The 24925-nt window shown below is 46.2% G+C and overlaps 1 protein-coding gene across 3 annotated transcripts; it reads left to right on the top strand.

Annotated features, from left to right (window-relative positions):
* The first annotated feature begins 1251 nt into the window (after window positions 1–1251).
* bmpr2b (bone morphogenetic protein receptor, type II b (serine/threonine kinase)) lies at window positions 1252–23617 on the top strand. 3 transcript variants are annotated; one of them, XM_036545439.1, is made up of 14 exons: window positions 1252–1752; window positions 2757–2935; window positions 11437–11619; window positions 12085–12264; window positions 15440–15547; window positions 15695–15786; window positions 16204–16434; window positions 16938–17052; window positions 18279–18439; window positions 18717–18864; window positions 18958–19094; window positions 19522–19694; window positions 19819–21227; window positions 22793–23617. In XM_036545439.1, the coding sequence occupies exons 2-14, from the start codon at window positions 2776–2778 to the stop codon at window positions 23059–23061; spliced, it is 3366 nt and encodes a 1121-aa protein (XP_036401332.1). In that variant the 5' UTR covers window positions 1252–1752; window positions 2757–2775; the 3' UTR covers window positions 23062–23617. The 3 variants fall into 3 exon arrangements, with proteins under 3 accessions (XP_036401332.1, XP_036401333.1, XP_036401331.1); XM_036545440.1 differs by lacking the exon at window positions 1252–1752 and having other exon boundaries at window positions 1763–2935; window positions 19840–21227; XM_036545438.1 differs by lacking the exon at window positions 1252–1752 and having other exon boundaries at window positions 1763–2935.
* The last annotated feature ends 1308 nt before the right edge of the window (window positions 23618–24925 follow it).

Raw genomic sequence — 24925 nt, 5'->3', positions numbered from 1 at the left:
GAGAAGGGAACATTACACGTTTTATTATTACACAGAAGCATGTGTTAAAATTTTGAATGTGAATTTCATCTTTCTTCCTCTTAGCACAATGTAAGTCATGACATGTTCAGGCAGCAAAATGAAAAAAGTATGAAGTCTTATTTATATAGGATGCATGACATTGGGTTGCTGGTGTGACAGCTATTAGACAAGACTGGTTGTGTGTGTGTGTGTGTGTGTGTGTGTGGAGCTTAGAGAGACTCGTTGCATGTGCGTGTGTGTGTGTGTGTGTGTGGAGCTCAGACAGACTGGTTGGCTGTAGCTCCTTTCTAATGTACTGCCTTTCTTCTCTTGGTTTGGGCTTCCTACCCCAATCAGATTTTTTTCCATTTTCATTTAGACATGCTAACCCACAACATCAAAGTAAAAATCATGCTCAAAGCTAATTGACTTAAACTGTGACCATCTGAAGTGATTCTGATTATTTCTGGATAAAATTGGTTGCGCCTCTAGGTTTTCTCAGCAGGTTTCCTTGTTTCTTAATGTCTACCAGTGCAAATGCAACTATGGCCAACAAGGAGCTACCAAAACAAGTCTGGGATCAAATTGTTGAAAGGTACAAATCAGGAGAAGGTCATAATCAGGAAATGGATTAAATATGGCACCACCGGGTCCTTGCCTAGATCAGGCCGTCCCTTGAAGATGGATGACCGTGCAAGGAGGAAACTCATCAGGGAGGTCACCAAGAGGCCAACAGCTACATTAAAATAGTTGCAGGACTTCATGGCAAGGACTGAGCACCGTATGCATGTGCAACAATTTCAGCAAATGCTCTCCGCAATTTTGAGCAAGACGGAAGCCACTTCTTACCAAGAGCATCCAGTCTTGTCTGAATTATGCTCTTATTGCCATGTGTAAAAAGGTTTTGTGGTCTGACAAGACTAGGGTAGAATTATTTGGCCATAATTGTGTTGTGTGCAAAGCCAGCACAGCCATTCATCCTAAGAACATACTCCTTACTGCCAAGCATGGTGAGTCGTTTATTCTTCTGTTGCTCGTTTAACTTGAATGGATACACCTATTTTCTATTAAGTCGCTCTGGATAAGAGCGTCTGCTAAATGCATGTAATGTAATGTAATGAATAACGTTGTTTGCGTTAATACGCCTACGACGAATTGAGCGCCCTCTTGTCTACAACTAGAGGGCGCACAATTCATTGTTTCCAAACGAGAAGTAAAAGAAATCAAACACACAGTTGAGTCGGGGGCGTAGATTGTCTCAGCACTACACGTTTGTAGTTGCTCTGTATATCGCGTTGATAAGGTCACGGGTACCACACATCTCTGCGCCCAAGTGCGACGGGGGAAGGGAAGAAACCCAACCAGCGAACCCTTGCCATTCCATCTTAGCCGTAACACAACGGATTTGCAAAAAAAAAACAGTTACTCTTGTACAGTGGTGACGAGCATGATACATTAGTCTTGTCGGTGGAGTTATTAGCGAGGTACGGAGCAAAATTAGCGGAATATTGTGTATCTAGCGGGCTTCCAGCAGCCAGACTGCCAATGGAATGGAGTGCAATCATAATGATTTTAAAATTAAATTTCTGTCAAGAAGTTGAGTGGGCCTAAATATGCTGTTAAATGACATACGGAGCCATGGAAGGGGAGCGAACTCCACAGTAGTTTTGATGCGAGCGAAGAAGCAGAAAAATACTGGAAAAGAAATGCATCTTGGTGCCTGCGTTACCGTGTCGTTTCCCGATAAAACTGGTATGTTTCAAGGAAATTGAAACGATTGGAGTTTTAATTCGTATTTGTAAGCTATGTTAAAATAGATAGCTAACGTTACCCGTACTCCGTTTGCTGACTGTAGAGTAGGGGGTTGTTTTATATTGTTTATAGCCATAGTCTACCTACTAGCTTAAGGCCTTTCATCGATTGGTGCCAGTTTCACGTTTTTTGACATATTCCACGTAGTTATTTTCTTTCTGTCATAACGGTGCATTGAATCTTCATTTCGTCTGTCTGTAATATGATGTGTTTTTTTGTCAGGGAGCAATCACTAGTTCGTTTGGTTCCCGGCCTTATAGCTAACATTAGCTGGTTATTTTTGATGGAAGGTTGCTTGACCGAGTTTGGGAAGCACGACGCATCTCAGCCATAATTTACTAATTTAACGTTAATTACAAATGTAACTAAGCGAGCTAACTTAGATGGACCCGGTTTGCTATTCAGTGTATTAGCTATCTAGCGTCTAACAGCTAAATCGCTGGCTGTCTGCTTGGTAGTTTGAGGGATTATACAAGAATACTCCTTACTATTTAACGATCTATATCTTGCTAAGTTAGTTAGCTCTTTAATGCATGTCATTAGCCTACCTAATAATGCTATATGGAAATTAAAACCGCAAGTTTTAATAGCACCGCCCCTGGTTTAAAATAAAGCAGGACGCACGATTTGTGCAACGTTCCTCAATTTACTGAGCTAGCCGGTACATTTTGTGCCCAACTAGCTTTAGATGTGGTTAAATGTTATGTACCGGCCATTACTACCTACCCACTAAACTAACTCTACCTTAACTAACGTTAGTTAATTGTGTAACGAGCGACAGGAATATATCCTGAACGACACCCAGCTAGACTGGAAGGAAAGTAAGGAATTGGTGTGGTATCCTGTTGACAATCCACAGAATATGTATTGAACAGAAACTGTAGCCTGCACAGCCAATCCAGCACCGTGCGATATTTTCATCTTCATATTTAATTCTCCCGGAGTATGTAAACGCTGGAACGAATGAGCTGGGACAACATTTGGAGAGAAAACCCCCCCAAAATGGAAACTTGTTGGAGGACCCGGCCATTCCGGAGTACAGCAACCTTTATGACAATTGTCGGCCGAATGTCGCTGCTGGTTTTGGGGCTGCACTCTGTGATTGTTCTCGGCCCGGTCACTGGTAAGTCAAATAGCGAGCAAGTAGCTCCCAACTGTCCTGGCTGAATGAATTAACTGTCTTATGTATGTTTTTGTTTGATATTGTCTCATGTATAATAGCGTATTTTCACATTTTTCACAATGATCGTGCGGTTAGCGACCTATACTGTGTCATGCCTTGACCTGTACTATTAAAATGATAAGATAGCCAGCTGATTCTTTTTTCTATGAGAAAGCCAACCATCTGGATTTTTGTGATTCAGTTCATTAAATCAAATTATCAACTTGCCGGTACACTACTGTATTTTAATATTTATATAAAATTAACTTAGGTAGACAGTTATTTTATTGAGCGCCGAACTTAATCGTTTTCTCAGCAAGGCAAAAAAATTCGATACCACTAGATTGACCTCACGTCACTTGCAACACGTTAGCATGTAGAATATGACAGCCTTCCAAAACACTTCATCTGTTGAATTATTGTACCATGTGTCAGTCGTGTTTGGTATATCGACGCAATTGCTCGTCTGTATTGCCTGCTGTTCTTATTGCTGCTACACCATGTAAGCACAACGTTTCACTGAACGAGATTGTCGTGATAGTGAACGAGTTTATCATTTTAACAGGGTAGTGCTTAAGTTTTGCGTCAAGTAATGGTGTATAAACAGTCCCCTGCAGATAGAAATTCACCATTGACAAAGTTCAAGTTTTCAGAACTTTATGCGTTGTTAGGGATAGTTTTAGTACCCTTTTTCATTTAGCACAGTGTTCTAGAGCTTTTAAACATTAGAGGTATTCCTTTATTTAACACTGAACTTTAGAAATAATACCTACGTAAAAAAAACATCTAATTCTTTTTTATTTTACTGTAGTTGTATTTTTGTTGTACATTTGTCAAGCTTGGGACATTGTGTCATACATGTACAGTAGTAATACATTAGTTACATCTTGAAAGCTAGTCACAGACCGTTTTCAGTTCAGCATTTCAGCCAACAGTTAGGCGCATGGAACATCTTCGGTGTTCAGAAACTTTTTTGCAATTGTTCATGATATCTTAAGGCATTGCAACTACATGGATATGATGTGATAGCAGGCAGTTCAAAGGTTTTTTTTATGAATTTCATCCACAAATGGAGAATTAAAAGTGTTTTGGAGGTACTCTTCAGCAGATAACCAGATATGAAAGTAGGTTTGGTTTTAATACATCTTTGGTAAACTGTCTCCCCTTGCTTCCCATTAAAATAAAATGCACAGCCAGGAATCACTTGGTGCTGTGTAACCACTGTTTCGTAGTTGCAAGAAATTTTCATTCATACAGTGCAGTGCAATCTCACTGTTAAATTTGTTTTGTACCATTGCCAGAGTTAAATGGAACTGGTAAAATTTACAAAGAGGTCAATTTTCACAGACACACACCATGCACACACCATGGAGTCTTAGATGAATCCCACGATATCCAACTATGCCAACATGAAGTGTGCATGGATATGCACTTGACCAAAGGGAGCAATGGAGAGCAAGTGGTGGGCATTCTCCTGTGGACACGCTCGAACAGGCAATTGGGTGCCATTTTGAGAAGTACATAAGGAACTCCCAAAAAACACCTTTCTCCTCCATCAGGAAGTGTGTACTTTTGTGACACTGCATGAAGTATGGTCTCCCTCACTTACACTTTGATTGTTAGCTTGGGTTGGGACACAGTCTGTGCGCCCTAATTGGACAAACCTAATGCCCAAGCATTAGGCGCAAGGGGGTGCAATCATGTTTCTTATAAGTACAACGGTCGTATTGTGAATAAGCTTCATAAGCTTAAATTCACATGTACCATGAAATATGACCACCGCTAAAATTCCTGTAATGGTAATTTTGGCGATCAGAATATCCCAGATAAGCCCTGTAAAGCAGTGTTTCTCAACCCCCAGTATGTGGCTCAGTGTTTATCTGCAAGTTGCTGACTGGTTCCTCGGTGCCCCTGCGCATGAGCATGCACCTAGCGAGCCGTATGGTAATCATTTAGTGAAGAAACTGGATAGCTTCCTGAGGCAGGACACCGGTAAACGCACAAAGACATTTTGCAATCAGTATATGCCAACATGATGGTATTGACAGTGTCTAAGATGTTTATCCATTGTAAGTGTCATTCATAATGGTCATAAAGTCATGTCATCCTAGTTACCCAGTCATGATACTGTTCACCCGTTTGCGGTGTTTTAGGTTTAATTCCATTGCCCTCAACTCAATTCAAGAAATCCAAAACTTGCTGCCTTTATGGAGTGTGGTTGTTAATCTGCTATTCAGAAGGTAATTAATAACCACATGGGAAAGTGTGTATGAGTGGACAGTAGTTGAGCTGTTATGTTTTGTTCTTGGAGCGACCCTGCTTCTGTTTGACCTCGCGTGAGATAAGATAGCCAGGCAAGGGGTATAGGAAGTATAGGAGGGGTCTGGAGTGGGAGGAGGTGGTGCTGCTCCCAGTGAGGGAGGAGTTCACTGTCTGCTTCCCGAATAGCATTTTTACTCACTTACTCATTTGTCCTGAGGACTTCCTCTCATTGAAATTTAAACAATGTCTTGCTTAAAATTGTTACATCTGTAAAAGCGGAAGACTAAATTAATGGGAGCATGAGTGTTGTAGCAGTGTTTCATTCCTTAGAAGGTCTTAATTTTGTGTCACGTCTTATAGATTGATTTTAATCATGCCTCTGTGCTGCCTCCCAATTTTCAAACCTTAAAAAAGTATTGTAAAACCAATTTTCAGTTTAGTTTTTATTTACTGATGAGTACTTGGGTGTGTGGTTTTTAGTGGACAGCTCTTGGGTGTGTGGTTTTTAGTGGACAGCTCTTGGGTGTGTGGTTTTTAGTGGACAGCTCTTGGGTGTGTGGTTTTTAGTGGACAACTCCTGGGTGTGTGGTTTTTAGTGGACAGCTCTTGGGTGTGTGGTTTTTAGTGGACAGCTCCTGGGTGTGTGGTTTTTAGTGGACAGCTCTTGGGTGTGTGGTTTTTAGTGGACAGCTCTTGGGTGTGTGGTTTTTAGTGGACAGCTCTTGGGTGTGTGGTTTTTAGTGGACAACTCCTGGGTGTGTGGTTTTTAGTGGACAGCTCTTGGGTGTGTGGTTTTTAGTGGACAGCTCCTGGGTGTGTGGTTTTTAGTGGACAGCTCTTGGGTGTGTGGTTTTTAATGGACAGCTCTTGGGTGTGTGGTTTTTAATGGACAGCTCCTGGGTGTGTGGTTTTTAGTGGACAGCTCCTGGGTGTGTACCACTTGTATACCAGGCACTGCAACAACCTCTTCTCTCACGCAGGAGAGCCGATGTGAGATGAATGCAGTCCTATGATACACTCTCACTGCAGGTCACACAGTGCACTTCAGTGAGGGCTATACCCCTGTCCACAGCGGAACAAAGCTAATTTGTTGGGCAGGAATTAAAACTCACAGTGTTGATGAGAGCTGAATTTCAATTAATACATTCATCTGAGAGCACAGGGTCTATGGGGAAAAGCTAAATGTGCTTCAGATAGTGAGGTTTGTTCTGTTAGTTATATGATTACCACACATTTTGAAGGTAGTGTGTCCCTTCTGTTGGTCACAGTGGCAAGTGTCAGGAAAACATTATTGAATGACAATTTCACTATGCTTTCCTGAAACAAATATTGAGGATACAGTGATATAGCTCACAGTTCCTCTGCAAACCAGCCATAAACCAGCGACAAAAGGCACGGGAATACTTTGCAAACATACAGTTTCTGATTAGAATTAATGATTCGGCTTGTTGTTATGAAGTAAAGGTTATTTGTGGGTAGGCTAATGCATCAAATATTACTGTAAACAACTGCCTGATGATCAGACCTGTTGTTATAAAGCAAGGCTATTGGCGGTTAAGCTGACCTATTACTGCTGTCAGACAGGAATTTATCGCCGTGTTGCCTTGACTACAAATCTTTGCGCTCCTCTGAAGTGCAGGGCTTCACACATATGCCTGTCTCAGCTCCTGTCCTCGCTGTGCCCAGCGTGGGGGGACACAGCTGTTCTGCTGCCGGAGCCTTGTCCTAAGTGTGGGGTTGCGGGCGAGGTGGTGATGGTGAGGGAGGTGGTGCTGGATTTAACTCAGCCCAGTCAAGCCCTATGCAGTTTTGGGGATGGCTTGAATGTTGACTGTGGATTTGTGAGGGTGCAGCCTTCACACCAAAGGCAGCAGCAAGTGAACTACAGGCAGGGAATGTGCAGCGTTGCCAGCTGACAGTGGCTGGGGTGTTGTAGTTCTTTGCAGCGTGTTGTAGCTTACTTTCACTTTAATGTTTTAGTACTGTTCTATGGCAAGCTGTGAGTTTGCATTTGAGCTAGGAGGTTATTAAAGGAGGTTAATTCAGGCTCCAGAGTAGCTCATTGGTTAATCGAAGCCGCTTACCTTAACCGCATGCTCAGCTGAGGTTCAGTCCCAGCTAAGTCATCAGCTGATAATGACCAGGAGCCTACAGCGGTGGAAGAAATTGGCTTCCTTCCTCCGGAGATGAAGTTGGGTATGAGATTCATCAGGCACCTATGAGTTGCTTCTACGAGTTGCTGGTATGTGATCAGTATAGTAGTGCCTGTCTCCCACTGAGCGCCCACTCCACTGTGTGGTACGCTGTGTGACCTGTAACATGAAAAATAGCCGTTGGCGATGAGCAACTATATCAGAGGATTGTATTAGTCTCGCCTCAGTGCTTCTGTGTGAGTGTGGAAGTTATGTGAGAAGAGCCTCGTGTACAACTGTGATTTGACTATAGGGCTGCATGCAGCAGGAATGAAAGCATTGGAAAAGGACAATATTTCAGACTGTATTCAAATATTCACAAAATGACAATAAGTCAGACTCACTTCAGATATTCAAAAAGGACAATTCAGACTGTATTCAGATACAGAGCAGACATTTCAACATCTTTCTCTTTCTCATAAGTAGATTTTGCCATCATGTAAGAGAATTCTCTCCATTGACTATGATTATATCACCAAATGCAGTTGTCCTTATTTTTAACACAGGTGGCCCAAAAATTATGCGGGTGTTTTCAGGTGTGTGTGCCTGTGTGTATGCGTGTGTGTGTGTGTGTGTGTGTGTGTGAATGTATGTACATGTTTGTAAGTGTGAGCATGTTTATGTATGTAAATGTGTATGTGTTTGTGCATGTGCCTGTGTAAGTGTCTTCATGCATAGACTAGGCTTTGGCAGTCATGCATAATCTCTTGGACTGGAGTGGGTGTAGAGGGCTGGGTGCATGTAGAGGGTTGTTCACAGTACTGTGTTCTGATACAGATGCAGAAACATTGAGGAAATTCTCAAAGTGAGAAGGGAACATTACACGTTTTATTATTACACAGAAGCAAGTGTTAAAATTTTGAGTGAATTTCTCCTTCCTCTTAGCACAGAGTAAGTCATGTCATGTTCATGCAGCAAAATGAAAAAAGTATGAGATTAAAGAAGTATAAGATCATCTGGATCGTAATGTGATGGCTGTTAGACAGGACTGGTTGAGTGTGTATGTGGAGCTCAGAGAGGCTCGTAGAGTGTGTGTGAAGCTTGGGGAGACTGGTTGGCTGTAGGTCCGGTCTGATGCTCTGCCTTTGTTTTCCTCCTGGTTTGGGCTCCCACCCTGGATGCCGTCACCTCCAGAAGCTCATTACTGCTTTCCTGAAGAGTGGAGCTGTGCCCTGCACACACTGTCCCAGCACAGAGAGCAGGAGGAAGACAAAGAGCTAGTGAAAGACTCTGAGTTCTGCATAATGAGGGGCAGATAGAAGGGGGATCCTTACAGAAAGTCACTGTACAGATTACTTGCTTTGAGGTTGAAAAAGGCGGATCTGGTAGATGCTTTTTGCATTTTCCGAGCATCGCAAACACGTACAATGCCAAGCGTGTCGTGCATGTTCGTGATGCATGGGCAGTTTTTTCACCAGGATGCGAGGCAGTGATTGTCTAGCGAGATCAGAGAGATCCTGCCAACACTGCGGTCAGTTCTCCATCTCGCCCCCACCCCCCCCCCCCTTGCTGTTCCCTTGTCCTCCACTCCGGTGTGCGTGTCATTGGCTGAATTCCAGCTGCTTTATTTAACCTTTCTTTCTCAAGCAAATGTGATGTAATGGTTAGAGAAGAGCACCTGTGTAGCATGGTACTCAATAATAATGATGATAATAATAATAATACAAGCTTTATTTTATCTAGCCCTAGCAGCATTTCAGTTGAGTCATCAGAATAGCATTGAGTATGACATCTTTCTTTTTCCCCTTCGCCCACATTGTCATGGGCATTTGATGTTTCGTTGTCTTCCTGCTCTTAGCCATAACTGCTATGCTGATTTTTGTTTTGTAAATGCCAAGTTGGGTGAGGAAGTGGGAACAGCAAAAAAAAAACATTTAAAAAGAGCCACAGCCCTTTAGATGTAATGATATTTTCCATTTTCAGCAGCCTGATGTGGAGGAAAATGATCATTTTCAATGTTCTCATCATATTTTATCTCCTGATGGCTACAAAAGTGGGATATTTGTCATTTTTAAATGGGGGAGCAGGAATGTCAGACCAACTTACTAATTGTAAATGATAATCTGTAACTATAGATTTCGTCGGTCTTTAGCCATATGTGAAGGAGTCAGCTCAGACTTGTTCATAGCATAACTATACACTGCTAAAGAATTACCATTCCCTCCCCTGTGCAGCTACACAGACACCTACACAATAACATAAACAGATTTTCATGTAGTACAACCTTTTTCAGGTTTTTAAATATGAAAAGACCATAAATTATCCTGTTGTTCCTTTTTCACAGGGTTGCCCGGACTATATAACTGAAAAATGTTATGAACCTATGAACCATGTCCTCGGCCCCGTCACAGTGTCGTATGACGCGTGCTCTGCTAGACTAAATGGAAGTGTTGTCCTGCAGTGCTTTGTATGATCAGTGGTTGAGCAGGGTGTACTCACACTGCTGCTCCTCTCCATTTTCTCCTAGCGTGGTAGATAGCAGTGGCTCTTTACGCTTCTCTGTGCTCTTGCATTGGTTGGAACACCAAACTACGAGCCCCATTTTTTCCTTTTTGTAAGTGCCGCATTGTGCAGCTCAGTCTGCAGACACAGCCTTTTTTTTGGGGGGGGGGGGGGGCACCCCACCTCACACTGTCAGATCACAGCCAGACACCAGAGGGGCCCTGGGACGGTTACCGTGGTGATGCTGGCGTGCAGAGCATGGAGTCAGAATCGCCCCGGACTGCGCAACCACTTCCCGGAAGTCTGAAGTGTCAGTGGATGTTGCTGGAATGGAGTGCTGATTTATAGGGAGACAAAAAGTAAATGCATGTGACATTCATTAAGTCCATACGTATGCCTGTTATCTGCAGCCCACGGTGTACGAATGTTTCCTGAAAGGGGACTGACGAGAGTAAAACTAATGTCCAAGACACAAGCATCTCATCCTCTTTATTGTCTATAATTTACACAAACACGCACATTACGCACCTGCAGACAGCCGAGCGTAACTGTCTGTATGTCTGACGTACACTGAAATTGAATGGGGCGCCGTGTTTCCATCCAAGAACCCTAATCACGAGATGAGTCATTATAATTTTGTTTTTGCATCACATTTGGTCCCTTGTCTGCTCTGTTCATTGCACGGGTAAAGACAGTTAAATGTGAAATGGCCATGCATTTGTCCTTCCACACTGCGCTTATGTTGTATGTGAGGAGTCTGCTTGGTAAAAAGGAAATGAAAGTCTTTTCACTTCCAAGAATTTCTGCTGTCGTATTTTAGAGCTGTCTTATTCAGAGCAGGGTGATCAAAAATTAAAAAGTGTGATCTCAGTAGCATCCCAAGCCTTGTTCAGTGTGTGCCAGACAGTACATATGTCTGCAGACAGATCAAGCACATCAGAACTGTCAGTCCTCTTCAGGGCAGCGCAGGGCGTTTTGTATATAACATTGCTAAAACATTACCATAACATTACTCCATAACCATGGCTTACACTGAGGGCCCTGCAGCCCAAGGCTATGAGCTGTTCTGTGGTTGCCGAGGGCAACAGGCATCCATGCTTCTATTCACCTTACGCTCGTACCTTGAGATCAAAACACAGCGAATGTTTCCACGCCTACCCGCGCTGTTCTGGGCTTGCTTTTACGTGTGCTGCTTGCCCTGGTGCTATGACAGTAGTATCGCTAGTAGTGTGAGTAGTGGTCTGTAATATGCAGCTTTGAAGATTTCAGACTTTATGTTTGAAATATGCCTTTCCCTTAAATACGCCAACCCAACATGTGTGTTCTGTTCATCTGATGAACGAGCCTTTATTTTTTAAATTAGTTTCAGTTGTAAATGTCCTGTATGTAGTCAGGGCATTTGTTTGGTTTCAGTCACACTTTCAAAGTTGCCCTGGAGAAGGATGTCTTCTGAGTGGCTTTGCAGGGATGAGTGATGATGATGATTTTTGTGGTTTTGCCTGCGGGTACACATGCATGTTAAACCCCCCCCCCCCCTCTCTCTCTCTCCCCCTCCCCCTCCCTCAGCCACTCAGAGTGAGGAGCGCGAGTGTGCCTTCAGAGACCAGCAGCATCAGTTTGACGAGCAGCACGTGGGCGAGGATGGGCGGGGCCCGCCGGAGAACGCCACCGTCCGCTGCAGCAAGGGCAGCCGCTGCTACGGCCTGTGGGGGAAGACGAGCGACGGGGAGATCCGCCTCGTCAAGCAAGGTCCGCTCACCTGTGCCCTCACACACACGCACGCACACACACACATACACACACACACACACACACACACGCACACATACACACACACACACACACGCACACATACGCACACATACACACACACACACGCACACATACACACACACGCACACACACACACACACACACACACACACACATACCTGACCGCACACACAGCTCCCACCCTAACACCGGGAAGTGTAGCATAGTGGAAAGGAGCAGAACTCATAACCGAAAGGTTGCTGGTTGGATTCCCTGCTGGGGTATTGTTACTGTACCCTTGGGTAAGGTACTTGACCAAGAATTGCCTCTGTAAATATCCAGCTGTATAAATGGATAACATATAAGCATTGAAACCTATGTAAGTCGCTCTGGATAAGGGTATCTGCTAAATGCCTGTAGCGTATTGTAATGTAATGTAACAACACCCTCTGTCCTCTGCAGGTTGCTGGGGTCACATCAGCGATCACCAGATGTGCCACGAGGACCGCTGCGTGGTGACGACCACGCCCTCGCTGATCCAGAACGGCACCTATCGCTTCTGCTGCTGCAGCACTGACATGTGCAACGTCAACTTCACAGAGGACTTCCCTCCACCGAGGCCCACCAATGCGCTGCCGCTCTGTGAGTCAGGGGGCGGGGACTTAGTTTGTGTTGGCCAATCTGGGACAGAGAGCAGGGATTCACTTTGTATGGGCCAATCTCTATTGGGGGGCAGGGACCCCCTTTGCATCTCCAATCTGCATTAAAATCCATTATAGTCATTCAGCAGACGCTCTTATCCAGAGTGACATAGGTTATAATTTTTATGTTATCCATTTATACAGCTAGGTGTTTATTGAGGCAATTCTGGGTTAAGTACCTTGCCCAAGGGTACAGCAGCAGTGCCCCAGCTACCTTTCAGTTATGAGCCCTGCTCCTTACCACTGTGCTACACTGCCGCCCCATCTGTCAGAGGAATGGGGTTGGTGAACTACATGGATTGCTTTCTTTTTATGCAATGAATTCATACTGGCATGTTTAATGAGCATTTTCTGGAGATGCATATCACAGGTGTCAGTATCATTAAGTACATTGACCACTGGGGTTCCTCTAAAAAATGAACTGCATTTCCTCGTATTACTTTGAGAAGCACTTAGCCGAGGAAGGATGTCAGATGTATGTTCCTTTTCCAGCCTTTTGTCTCAGCACTACACAGCTAGCAGCTGCTGCAACTGCTAGCTATCTTTAAAAACAGCACTTGTTTACTTCCAGCTCTCTTGCTGTTTGGAAAAAAAACTTGATAGATATCCAGCATTGTGGGGTGTGTAGAGTCTGCTTCTCATTTCTTGTGGTCTGCCACTCATACACGTGTGTCTATGAAGCGCAGAAAGACACCTGTGTAAAAAAAAAAAAAAAAAAAAAAAATGAAAACTAAAGTTCTCACACACTAAAACTAAAGGGACTGTTGTGGTGCCAGGCTAATTCCTCCGCTGTTGGTTCCATAAACAGACCTACTTTTGCCAAACGCAGGGAAACCGCCCACTGGCTGCACTGAGTATTAGATAGCCATCTGTACTTGTAATGACCTGCTTGCAGCCATACCGCGGATACGTCAGGCTGTGGATGGAAATGGCATTTTTAGCAGGCTCCATTTCTGTGCGCCTGGATATGAGTTGGTGGCAATGAGACATTATTCTTTCTCTCGTGTGAATATTAAATATCCTCTGGGATATCTTATTACTGCTAACCTGAATGCTGAGTGTTAAGAGAGGACCCTTTTTGTTTATTGTTTCCACATATGATTGAGGTATATACAGACTGGAGTCTTTTATACTCTTACAACATTTAGGTCAAATACTGTGTTAAGTAGCCCCATCCCCTACGACTGTTGGTACACACTCAAACACGTTAACAGTATTGACCTTGCTGTCTGTTTTAAGTAATCCCAAATTCTCTCTCAGTAAACAGTTATTACATGAGTTGTTATATTGCAAGATATATAATGCCTCTACAGATTAAACACTTCAGTTCCATGTGCTGGTGTTCTTTTAGTATTGTTCCTTTGGTATGTTTTTGAAATTTAAATTACTAGATTACATACATGATAAGCTCACGCTTTTTTATGGTATTGGAATACTCAGGTTCTCAGTAGTAGGTCACAGTGTTTGTGTATGTGGCTTCCTGAAGGAACAGCTGTAGTGGACTCTCGTAGCGTCAGAGCCCAGAGGCTGTTCCTCCTAGCTGAGAGGGCGGCTCGTAAGTCTAGCTTCCTGTGAACAGTGCTGCATTTTGCTCCGCATTTCTGTAGGTAGGCCAGATCAGCAAAGGAGACTGGCGCAGTTGCGCCTGATCGTAGACGCTTAGAGAGAAGGGAGCTCACGGGCTCATGGGAGAAAATGCATTTCAGTGTGGCAGCTCCGGCTCTGTTCTCCCCTGCATCTCTGCCTTTAAATGCAGACAGAGCGATCTTTTCAACATGGTCTCTCTCCTTCACTCTGCTCTGTCTAAATTCCAAATGTGCTTTATTCTTATGACCATAGAAGTACAGTAACGACAATGCAACGGATGCGGAATTTGTACAGAAATGACAAAAAAGGGCAAGCTAGATTTTAAGAAGTAACAAAAATGAAACAATGCCTTTAGTCTCCGTCGATGAACAGAGACTCTGACTATGGCAGACTGACATATACCATCAGGGGATTACAGGCGTAATCATGCCAGCTCCAGCTCCTGCCAAAGGCTCCCTGTGTGTGCCAGTGCAGTGTCCTGATGATGGCTACTGTTCATTTTACAGTGTTACACGAAAGCTACTCTTGCCACTATTTGGAATTAACATGTACGACAGGTCACTGTTCAGGCCTGCCGCTTTAGTAGGTCGACAGTGTTGCATCTGAGCATCTCTGGACTTGCTGGTGGTGTTCTGTCCTTTACATCCTCCCTCAATCCGGATATAATGCATTCAGCACAGACACATGAAGGAGCCGGCTGCTCTGCTCAGCAGCACCACCAGGAGGCCGATAGTGGAAGTGCCGTATGAGGTGAAATGGTGACGGCTGTTGCAGTCTTCAGCGGTGTGTCAGTGCTGAGCGATGCGGTCATGCGATAAACAGAGCTCTCAGACAGCCGCAGGAGGAACTGATCCTGGGTCTGTCAGGACACCCTTGTGAGAACTGAATGCGCGTGCGGACATGCACACTTAAAGAGACTTACATACACTCACAAACACTGCGCATGTATTACACATGTCTTACATACATAATACACACACACACACACACTGCACACATGCATGCTCAAACAGACATGTACATGCACACATACAGAGAGAGATGGAGTGTGTGTGTGTGTGTGTGTGGAGGGCCATGACTCGTGTATGAGAGTGTCTGAGGCTGGCTGTCATCCCTGCTGATTAGGGCTGTGTTTGCCGTGGAGCTGATGGCGGCAGCATGTGGGCATGACATCAGCAGTGTCTGCATGAGACCGCCATCAGTGTCCCAATGCGCAGTGTGTGAAAAGAGATTACCATGTGTTTAACTGGCTTATTTAACACCTTTCAGCCTCGTCAGAACACTCCAGCTCACTAGATAGTGAGTGTATTGTAGGTGTGGTAGAAAGGGATGGAGGAAAAAGAGAATGGAGCAAATAATCTGGACGCATGGGCTTGGGAAGCCTCAGCATCACTTCACTGTGAGTGCTATCTGAATCACTGCCAGAGGCATTTTTATTGAATGAGAGCTAGGCTATTCACCACACCATTTCACCTCTAAATATTTCTCCTGTAGCTGCTCTGTGAACCCTGTCCATCCTGTTTCTCCAGACGCACGTCCCCTTTACCGGGAGGAGGCCATCATCATCGCCATGGCATCCGTTTCCCTAGTGGCCGTTCTCATCGTTGCTCTTTTCTTGAGCTACCGCATGCTGACAGGTAGGGATGGTACCAGGTGTTCTGTGATGGGTTGGGACACTTCACTGCTATGTGACCTGACCACACTTCTAACCCTTGTGCGTGTGCGTGTGTGTGTGTTTGTGTCTCCAATTGCGTGTGTATGCATGTCTGCGCGTGTGACAACAGGAGGCGGTAAGCAAGGCCTCCACAACGTGGACACGATGGAGGCGGCCGTCTCCGAGCCCTCGCTGGACCTGGACAGCCTGAAGCTGCTGGAGGTGAGACCCGAGTCCTCTTACCTTCCTGTACCTGTGTCCATTTAGCTGTGCGTCTGTTCCAGACAGTCCTGTTCTACCTGTAGGTATCTGCTCCAGTGCTGTTCCACCTGTAGGTATCTGTTCTAGTGCTGTTTACCTGTAGGTATCTGCTCCAGTGCTGTTCCACCTGTAAGTATCTGTTCTAGTGCTGTTCCACCTGTAGGTATCTGCTCCAGTGCTGTTTTACCTGTAGGTATCTGTTCCAGTGCTGTTCTACCTGTAGGTATCTGTTCTAGTGCTGTTCTACCTGTGTATCTGTGCTATTGCTCTTCTACCTGTGTATCTGTGCTATTGATACCTGTGTGTCTGTTCCACTGTGTTCTACCTATGTGTCCTAATGCCTCAAATTCTGTGGCCGCCTGCCTCTCTCTCCCTCAGCTGATTGGCCGCGGCCGCTACGGCTCGGTCTATAAAGGCTCTCTGGATGAGTGCCCCGTGGCGGTCAAGGTGTTCGCTTCCGCCAACCGGCAGAATTTCGTGAACGAGCGCGCCATCTACCGGATCCCCCTGCTGGAGCACGACAACATCACACGCTTCATCGTGGGCGACGAGCGGCTGGCGGCTGACGGACGTACGGAGTACCTGCTGGTGATGGAGTACTACCCCCATGTGAGTACAGGCTGTACTGGGATCAGTACTGGCAGAGCTAGAAACGGATCAGTTGTTGCAAATGGATAAGCAGAAGGGTGAATTCACTGCTGCTGAAGTCTTCATTTCTTTATGCTCTCAGTTTTAAGGCTTACGTATATTTATTTGAGATAACTCATAAAAGAAAGGCAGATATAGCAAGGGCAGGGCCCATCTCTCCGTTATAGTAGGGATGGTTCAGGGAGGGGCCGTGGTACCTGATACCATGACAACATCATCATTATGTCATGGGCTGGAGCACTTATCCTCTGCAGAGACTGGATTGTTTTTTTTTTACAGATCTCAGCATGTCTAATTTAGCAGATTCTCTGACCTTTATGAATTGCTGGCTCAGTGGTTTTTACTCTCTGCATACCCACATGTTACCGTACTACGGCAGATGCAGACTGTAGCACTGTAATGTGCTGTAGCGTAGCAGTGTACTGACTGTGTTACTGTGTAAGCCTGTACTGCTCTTTCTCCAGGGCTCTCTGTGTCGCTACCTGAGTCTACAGACAGGAGACTGGGTCAGCTGCTGCCGCCTGGCTCACTCTGTCACGCGGGGCCTGGCGTACCTGCACACGGAGCTACTGAGGGGAGGTGAGGGATACCTCAACAACTCAACCCAGCCCCAACACACCCCGACAACTCAACCCAACGCCAACACACCCCGACAACTCAACCCAACACACCCCGACAACTCAACCCAACCCCAACACACCCCGACAACTCAACCCAGCCCCAACACACCGTGACAACTCAACCCAGCCCCAATAACTCAACCCAACCTCAACACACAATAACAGACCCCAGCAATGCACCCCAACATGGCCCAACAACTCAAATCAATCTAACACACCCCTTTTCTAAAATAAGAATCATGGGTATATGCATTTTTCAGGCCATCTTGTTACATCAGACAGTCTAGTTTGTGTTATTGCTGGATTTTATCACTTCAGTAAATCTGTATTGCCCTCCGAGGTCCTTTTTGGGGACTACAGAGTGTCCATCAGGAACTGTGATTGTAGTAAGGATAAGGGAAAAGGAAGGACGCCAAAAATAGAAAATCAACATCTGAAAGTATGGAGCAGCATATTTTTGTCGCTGTGACTTTAATTTGAACTCCTCTGCTTTGTCATCCCCTGAAAGCAATGCCAGAAAACCTGATTAGATAAGGCCCATTTGTCACCTTCTCTCCCTCCTGCTGGCTTTCTGCCAGAGTTGTTCATCCAACTGCGGCCTGAATCATTTCACCAGGGACTGCAGATTCCGAGATAGGGAACATGTGCGGCTGCCTGTCCTTTCTCACAGCGCCCACTAGTGTCAGTTTTATGCTATATCAAGTAAAATTAATCTCAAATGTTGAGTCTCAAAAATGAGAACAATATCTCAAGTGAATATCATCTGTATTAGAATAGAGGTCATGGGTGTAGGAAATACATTTGGAAACCTGTTAAAACATACATATGGAAATGTCTGAAACACATGTATAATATAAATACTATTAGAAAATGTGGGTGGTGTATTATGGGATACTGGCAGGGCAGAATCACATGGATTACGCAGATTACGTTCATAGCATTTATTTGCAGATTGCCTTATCCATAGTTGCTGAAACAGCACCCAGTTGGCACATCATCCATTTACTTAGCTGGATTTCCTACAGCTTCTCCTGCAGACTAAGCACATTTTTCAGGAGTACCGCTGTGCTACTCAGCAGGGAGTTGAACCCGCAGCCTCTGCACCTCTGCAGCACAGTGTAATAAATGAGAGACAGTGCTGTAGACCAGGAGCCTGGGGTAACGGCACTTTCTCCCCCGTCTCAGACGTGTACAAGCCGGCGGTGTGTCACCGAGACCTGAACAGCAGGAACGTTCTGGTGAAGAGGGATGGCACGTGTGTGATCAGTGACTTCGGCCTGTCCATGAAGCTGACGGGGAACCGTCCGACACGACCCGGAGAGGAGGAGAACGCGGCCATCAGTGAGGTGAGAGTACACCTCAGCATGGCCCACTGTATTATCCACATGTATTATGGCCGGTCCCTCAGACCTGCCCCTGTGCCCCGGTTCCTCACACCCGCTCCTGTGCCCCGGTCCCTCACACCCGCTCCTGTGCCCCGGTCCCTCACACCTGCTCCTGTGCCCCGGTCCCTCACACCTGCTCCTGTGCCCCGGTCCCTCACACCTGCTCCTGTGCCCCGGTCCCTCACACCTGCCCCTGTGCCCCTCTGTTCCTCACACCTGTCCTTTGGCTATGTTCCAGGTAGGGACAATCCGCTACATGGCGCCGGAGGTGCTGGAGGGAGCGGTGAACCTGCGGGACTGTGAGTCCGCGCTGAAGCAGGTGGACATGTACGCCCTGGGGCTCATCTACTGGGAGACCTTCATGCGCTGCTCTGACCTCTTCCCAGGTAAGCCCCACCCGCTAGGATAGTCCACCTGGCTGCCCAATGCTGTCTCTGCATCCTCTATAAGCGGGACTCCCCCCCCTTCTCCCTGTACAGGGGAAGCTGTGCCCCCCTTCCAGATGGCCTTCCAGGCAGAGGCAGGGAACCACCCCTCCTTCGAGGACATGCAGGTGCTGGTGTCCCGGGAGAAACAGAGACCCAAATTCCCTGAAACCTGGAAGGAGAACAGCCTGGTGAGGAGAGGAGTACATTCCCACATCCCTTGTTAGCTTCCCCTGCGCTGTGTCCTTCACTCTGGCACTTCCTCTGCAATATTCGTTCATGGTTTTCTATCAGTCTAAGCAAGCCATTAGTCTGAAGTTGGATGGAAAATGAGCAGATTTCAGTGATTCGATGAGAGACAGGTGTCTGTCTGTGGGCAGTGCTCTGTGATTTGAGTGACAGCTCTCTCTCTCTGGGTGGTGCTCTGTGGTGTGAGTGACAGATCTGTGTGTGTAGGCAGTGCTCTGTGGTGTGAGTGACAGCTCTCTCTCTCTGGGTGGTGCTCTGTGGTGTGAGTGACAGATCTGTGTGTGTAGGCAGTGCTCTGTGGTGTGAGTGACAGCTCTCTCTCTGTGGGCGGTGCTCTGCGGCGTGAGTGACAGCTCTCTCTGTGCGCAGGCGGTGCGCTCTCTGAAGGAGACGATGGAGGACTGCTGGGATCAGGACGCTGAGGCGCGGCTCACAGCGCAGTGCGCAGAAGAGCGCATGGCGGAGCTGCTGCTCATCTGGGACAGGAACAAACCAGTCAGCCCCACCCTCAACACCACCAGCACAGCGCTGCAGAACGAGAGGTGTGTGTGTGTGTGTGTGTGTGTGTGTGTGTGTGTGTGAGAGATCTGTGGGGGTGTGGGGTCATATTGCGCATCATTTCTTTGTGTGTTTTGAGTCCTGACTGCCTCCCCCTTCCCCTTACAGGAATCTGTCTCACAACCGCAGGGCACCGAAGATGGGGCCATACCCAGAGTACTCTTCCACCTCCTACATCGAGGAGCACGAGGGCATGGTAAAGAACCTGCCCGGCGACCTCTCCGCCTCAGGCACCTCCGCAGTGAGCGGGGTGGGGAGTGGGGGCGTTGGCAGCTGGACATCTGGGGCTGGGGAGAAGAACCGGAACTCCATCAACTATGAGCGTGAGCAGCAGCAGGCCCAGTGCCGGTCCTCACCAGACACCGGCAACACCGCCTCAGAGGCGAGATACCCAGAAGGGCCAGCAAGGGGCGCTGTGTCTGTGTGTCTGCCTCTCACCCAGGAGGACCTGGAGACCACCAAGCTGGACCCCAAGGAGGTGGACAAGAACCTGAAGGAGAGCTCGGACGAGAACCTGATGGAGCACTCCCAGAAGCAGTTCAGCGGGGTCGACCCGCTACGTGCCAGCAGCTCTGGCCTGCTGTACCCCCTCATCAGGTTGGCGGCTGAGGCGACAGGGGGGGCAGCCGTCGGAGGGAGGCCCGAGTTTCGGCCAGGCGACACGCCGGCGGCCATCATCCCCCTGCCTAAGCAGCAGAACCTGCCGAAACGGCCTGCTGCCCTGACCGCCGGCGCCAACCCCGCCGAGTCCTCCCGCCTGAAGCTCAGCGAGCGCAAGTCCAACCTGAAGCAGGCGGAGACGGGCATGGCCAGAGTGAGCAGCGTCTCTGCTGCCGGAGGGGGTCCGTATGGGAGCAGGAGCCCAGTGGGGCCTCCGGGGGCCGCCGCAGCACCTGCGCTTCAGAGCCAGCTGAGCGCTGAGGAGGGCCACCTGAACGTCAGCGTCACCTCCAGCCCGGACGAGCTGGAGCCTCTGCTGAGGCCAGACCCGCACCAGCGCGGCGGCCGCTCCAACTCCAACAACAACAACAGCAACAACAACAACGGTGACGGGAACAGTAATGACGCTACCGCTAGCAACGGCGGTAATGGGAACAGCAACGGCACTACCGGCGGCAGTAGCGGTAACGGTAACAGTAATGGGACTACTGACAGTGACAGCGGTAACAGGAACAGTAATGGTGCTACCGCCAGCAATAGCGGTAATGGGAACACTAATGGCACTACTGCCAGCAATAGCGGTAATGGTGCTGTCGCCAGCAACAGTGGAAACGGGAACAGCAATAGCAATGGCACTACCGCTGGCAATGGCGGTAACGGGAACGGTAATGGGACTACCGCCAGCAACAGGGTTGGCACTAGTGAGGGCACCTGTCCCCCAACAGAGGATGCTGAAGCTCCTCCGGCCTCCGCCCCTGTGCCCCCTGAACCCCAGGAGGCCCAGCTGAGGCAGCCCAAACCCCGCAGAGCAGAGCGGCCCACTTCTCTGGACCTGTCTGTCCTGGCCACACCACTGGGTCAGTGCCTCTGAGCTCAGTGTCACCTCCTCACTCTGTCCTCTCTGTTCCTCTCTCTTTCTCTCTGTTTCTCTCCACCTGTCCTCTCCTCCTCTCCTCGCTCCTTCTGTTTTTCTCCTTCTCTGTCTGTCCTCTCCCCTCTCCTTTTTCTTTCTCTTTCCTTCTCTCTCCTCCTCTCTTCATCTCTCTTCTGTTGTCCTTTCTCCATCTCTCTCCTACAAAACAAAGTCATGAATAAATAAGTACACTGCGGGTATGTTATGTAGCTTAGTGGGGACTCTCTATTTTTATTCTTTTTTCTAATTACATTACATTTACATTTACATTTATTCATTTAGCAGACACTTTTCTCCAAAGCGACTTACATAGGCTACAGGTCGCTTTACATTCGCATTACATTCATTTAGCAGACACTCTTATCCAGAGAGACTTCCAGCACCAAAGAGCAGAAATGCATTCATTCAAGTTGAAGGAGCAACAGTGTCAGACCAGGCTAACAACACTCCCAGGCCAGTGAGTGTGAGCATAACACCATTCAAGCCCTACCACAAGTTAACTTGTACAAGCTGACTAGACAGCACAGAGACTAAGGAAGCCAAGTACACACACTACCATACAGCACAGTCACTAGATCACAGAATCCAAAACACATCACACACAATTAAACCTCTACAGGGTGTACTTCACTGTCACATTTTATTATCAGTTAAGAACAATATATATTTAAAGTGCCACAACATTCCACACCCCTACCCACCCCCACACTTTTATACAAGCCGCACATGATTTATATGTCAAACACACCTGCCACTTTATATAGCATCACATCTATCATAATAGTTTTGATATACACTATATGGACAAAAGTATTTGGACGCCTGACCATTACACCAACAGGGATTGTAATGACATTGTATTCAAATACATATACTTTCATATGGAGTTGGTCCCCCTTTTGCAGCTATAACAGCTCACACTTTTCTTGGAAGGCTTTCCACAAGATTTAGGGGTGTTTCTGTGGGAATTTGTGCCCATTCATTCTGTAGAGCATTTATGAGGTCAGGCACTGATGTTGCACGAGAAGGCCTGGCTTGCAATCTCCGTTCCAGTTCATCCCAAAGGTGCTCGATGGGGTTGAGGTCAGGGCTCTGTGCAGGCCAGTCAAGTTCTTCGACACCGAACTCATCAAGCCATGTCTTTGTAGTCCTTGCTTTGTGCACTGGGGCACAGTCATGTTAGAATAGAAAAGGGCCTTCCCCAAACTGTTGCCACAAAGTTGGAAGCATAGCGTTGTCCAAAATGTCTTGGTATGCTGAAGCATTAAGATTGCCCTTCACTGGAGATAAGGGGCCTAGCCCAAACCCTGAAAAACAGGTGTGGCCAAATACTTTTGTCCATATAGTGTATCTTAACTGTCACCTTAGTTATTGTATATATTAACTAAGGTGTCTGCCTTACAGGATATCAGTAAGTAATTCAGGCAGGCACTGAAAGGCAGTATGAATGCTGATCATTGAAAGTGGGCACAGGAAAGAAACGTACTGTCTCTGTGTTTCCCGTCACAGGTGAGGCCGCGGGACCCGGGGAGAAGATAAGGAGGCGCGTGAAGACGCCCTACTCCCTGAAGCAGCTGCGGCCGGCCTCATGGGTCATCTCCACCGATGCCCTGGACGCGGAGCTCAACAACAACAGACACGGCCACCCCCAGGGTCAGAGCCAGGCCCGGCCCGCCGGCCGCCAACGGCCCAAATCCAGCGCCGCCGTCTTCCTAGTGGAAGGGGCAGCGGCCACAGCCCCCCTGACCTCTGACCCCTCCAGAATGACCTGCCTGTGACCTGTGACCTGTGGCATGTCATAATGGGTTGTGTGTTGTGCTGGAAGATGTTTTGCAAGTCATTTTCTTCACTTGAGAAAAAAAAGCCTATTTAAAATGACGAAAGCACTCCAAAAACCTCAAGCAAGTGCATAATTCCTATTCCTTTTGTACTTTTGCAGCGCTATGCAGAAACATTGGCTTTAAATCCTCCCATCACTTTTGTTGTTCATATGCATTTTTCCATATTGATTTGTATTGTATATGCCTGTTTAAAATGTTTCGGGGTCTTTGTTGCACTCTTTAACTAAGCAAGTTAAGTCTGTCTCCTGTGACCACGTAAAAATTGGCCTCAGACCTTAAAGGAGAAGAACGTGACAATGTGCTGGTTTTACAAAGTAGACTGTGCATAGAGGCCTGCGTGAATCGGCATGATATATCCAGCTGGATACAGCAAACCATTGTGGACTGTGGTGCTGTTTCAGATTTTAACTTTATGTTAAGCAGATTCGCATTTATGTATTTGTATGTATTTCATACATACAATTACATTTCATGTAATTACTGTGTATCCTTCATTTTGTACTATATTTTGAAATGTGCAATAGACTTCTGCTATGAGGTGCTTTTCAGAATTTTTTACTTTTTTTTTTTTTACGTTTGTTTTTAGTGGTTATTTTTGTTTCTAATACTTCAAGCAACGCAGTTTTGTACTGTAGCAATCTAGCATCCAGTTAGCATTCTCATGACAATCTTTTACTTTCTCCTTAATCTGATCACAATCCCAAGGAGACAAACTCTGCTCTTTAAGTAGGTTGCACAGAATTGGATAGAAAAATGTTGTATTATTATTATTATGAAAACTGAGATGATAAAACTGTAATTTTCTTTCATGTCTGTAAATCAGAAGATGGAAGATTTTCATGATACGGTTGGACTTTATAACCTTGGACATGATCCTGAAACCAAGCCCACCTTTCTGAAGTGTGTGTGTATGTGTGTGTACTTGTTTTTGTGTACATAGTTGTGTGTAACCACCTGTGTGTAAACGTACGTGCATGATTATGTACGTACATGTATGTACTGTGTACGTGTGTGTGTGTGTTTGTGTGTATGCACATACATGTGTATGTGTTGGGACAGTCAGCTGTTAGGTGGGTATGTGGCAGAAATGGCTGTAAAATCACCCCACCACTCTCAGAGCCGTGAAGACTACATAGGCTATATGTGTATGTACAGTATATTTAATTTTACAAGCACATATATGCTCACAAATGCTGCATGTGTAAATATATCATGCAACAAGTGCTTATCTGAAGAAATAGTGTTAATGCTGAATCACCGTATGGGGTATTTCTGTGTATTGCTTGGAAGTTTCTCCAGCTTATTTATAAAAAAAAGCACTCTCAGTTTGTAAAATAGAAGCACCAAGAATTTTCCTGCTCGATGTTTGACCTTCAGGTGTTCTGCTTTTCGGTGATCCTGCAGAAGGCATGTTGTCTCATTATGTACTATGTATGGCTAAGACAATGTAAAATGGTTAGTATGCGCTGGACTTTTATTCTTCATTTCCACTTTTGTCATGTTAACTGGACTGGCAATTAAGGGTTGCATACAATCTCTCCACTTGTTTTACTTGTCATAACATATTTGACACTAAAAATTTAAATTAAATGAAGCCATGTTAAAAAATAGAAACAGCTGTCTGTGTCTTGCTCTTTTATAAGATTTTGAATTTCCAGTTTATGCATTAGCATATCTTAAATACACTGTAAATGCCACATTTTTAAGCAATAGTGGTGGTCAGTGAATGTTGGATGTCACTGTCACAGGAGAATGTCAGTGATTAGGATCCAGCTGTGGCCTAAAAATATAATGTTGAACA

This window comes from Megalops cyprinoides, chromosome 14, assembly GCF_013368585.1.
Source record: "Megalops cyprinoides isolate fMegCyp1 chromosome 14, fMegCyp1.pri, whole genome shotgun sequence".
Lineage (NCBI taxonomy): Eukaryota > Metazoa > Chordata > Actinopteri > Elopiformes > Megalopidae > Megalops > Megalops cyprinoides.
Note: the sequence above shows the minus strand (reverse complement) of the source record. Positions and strands in the feature narration are given on the sequence as shown.

Excerpts from the sequence above, each read along its gene's own strand:
- bmpr2b (XM_036545439.1), top strand. The coding sequence starts at position 2,776 with ATGAGCTGGGACAACATTTGGAGAGAAAACCCCCCCAAAATGGAAACT. Across the intron at positions 16,435-16,937 it reads TGATGGAGTACTACCCCCAT|GGCTCTCTGTGTCGCTACCT; the intron begins GTGAGTACAGGC and ends CTCTTTCTCCAG. Across the intron at positions 18,865-18,957 it reads CTGCTCTGACCTCTTCCCAG|GGGAAGCTGTGCCCCCCTTC; the intron begins GTAAGCCCCACC and ends CTCCCTGTACAG.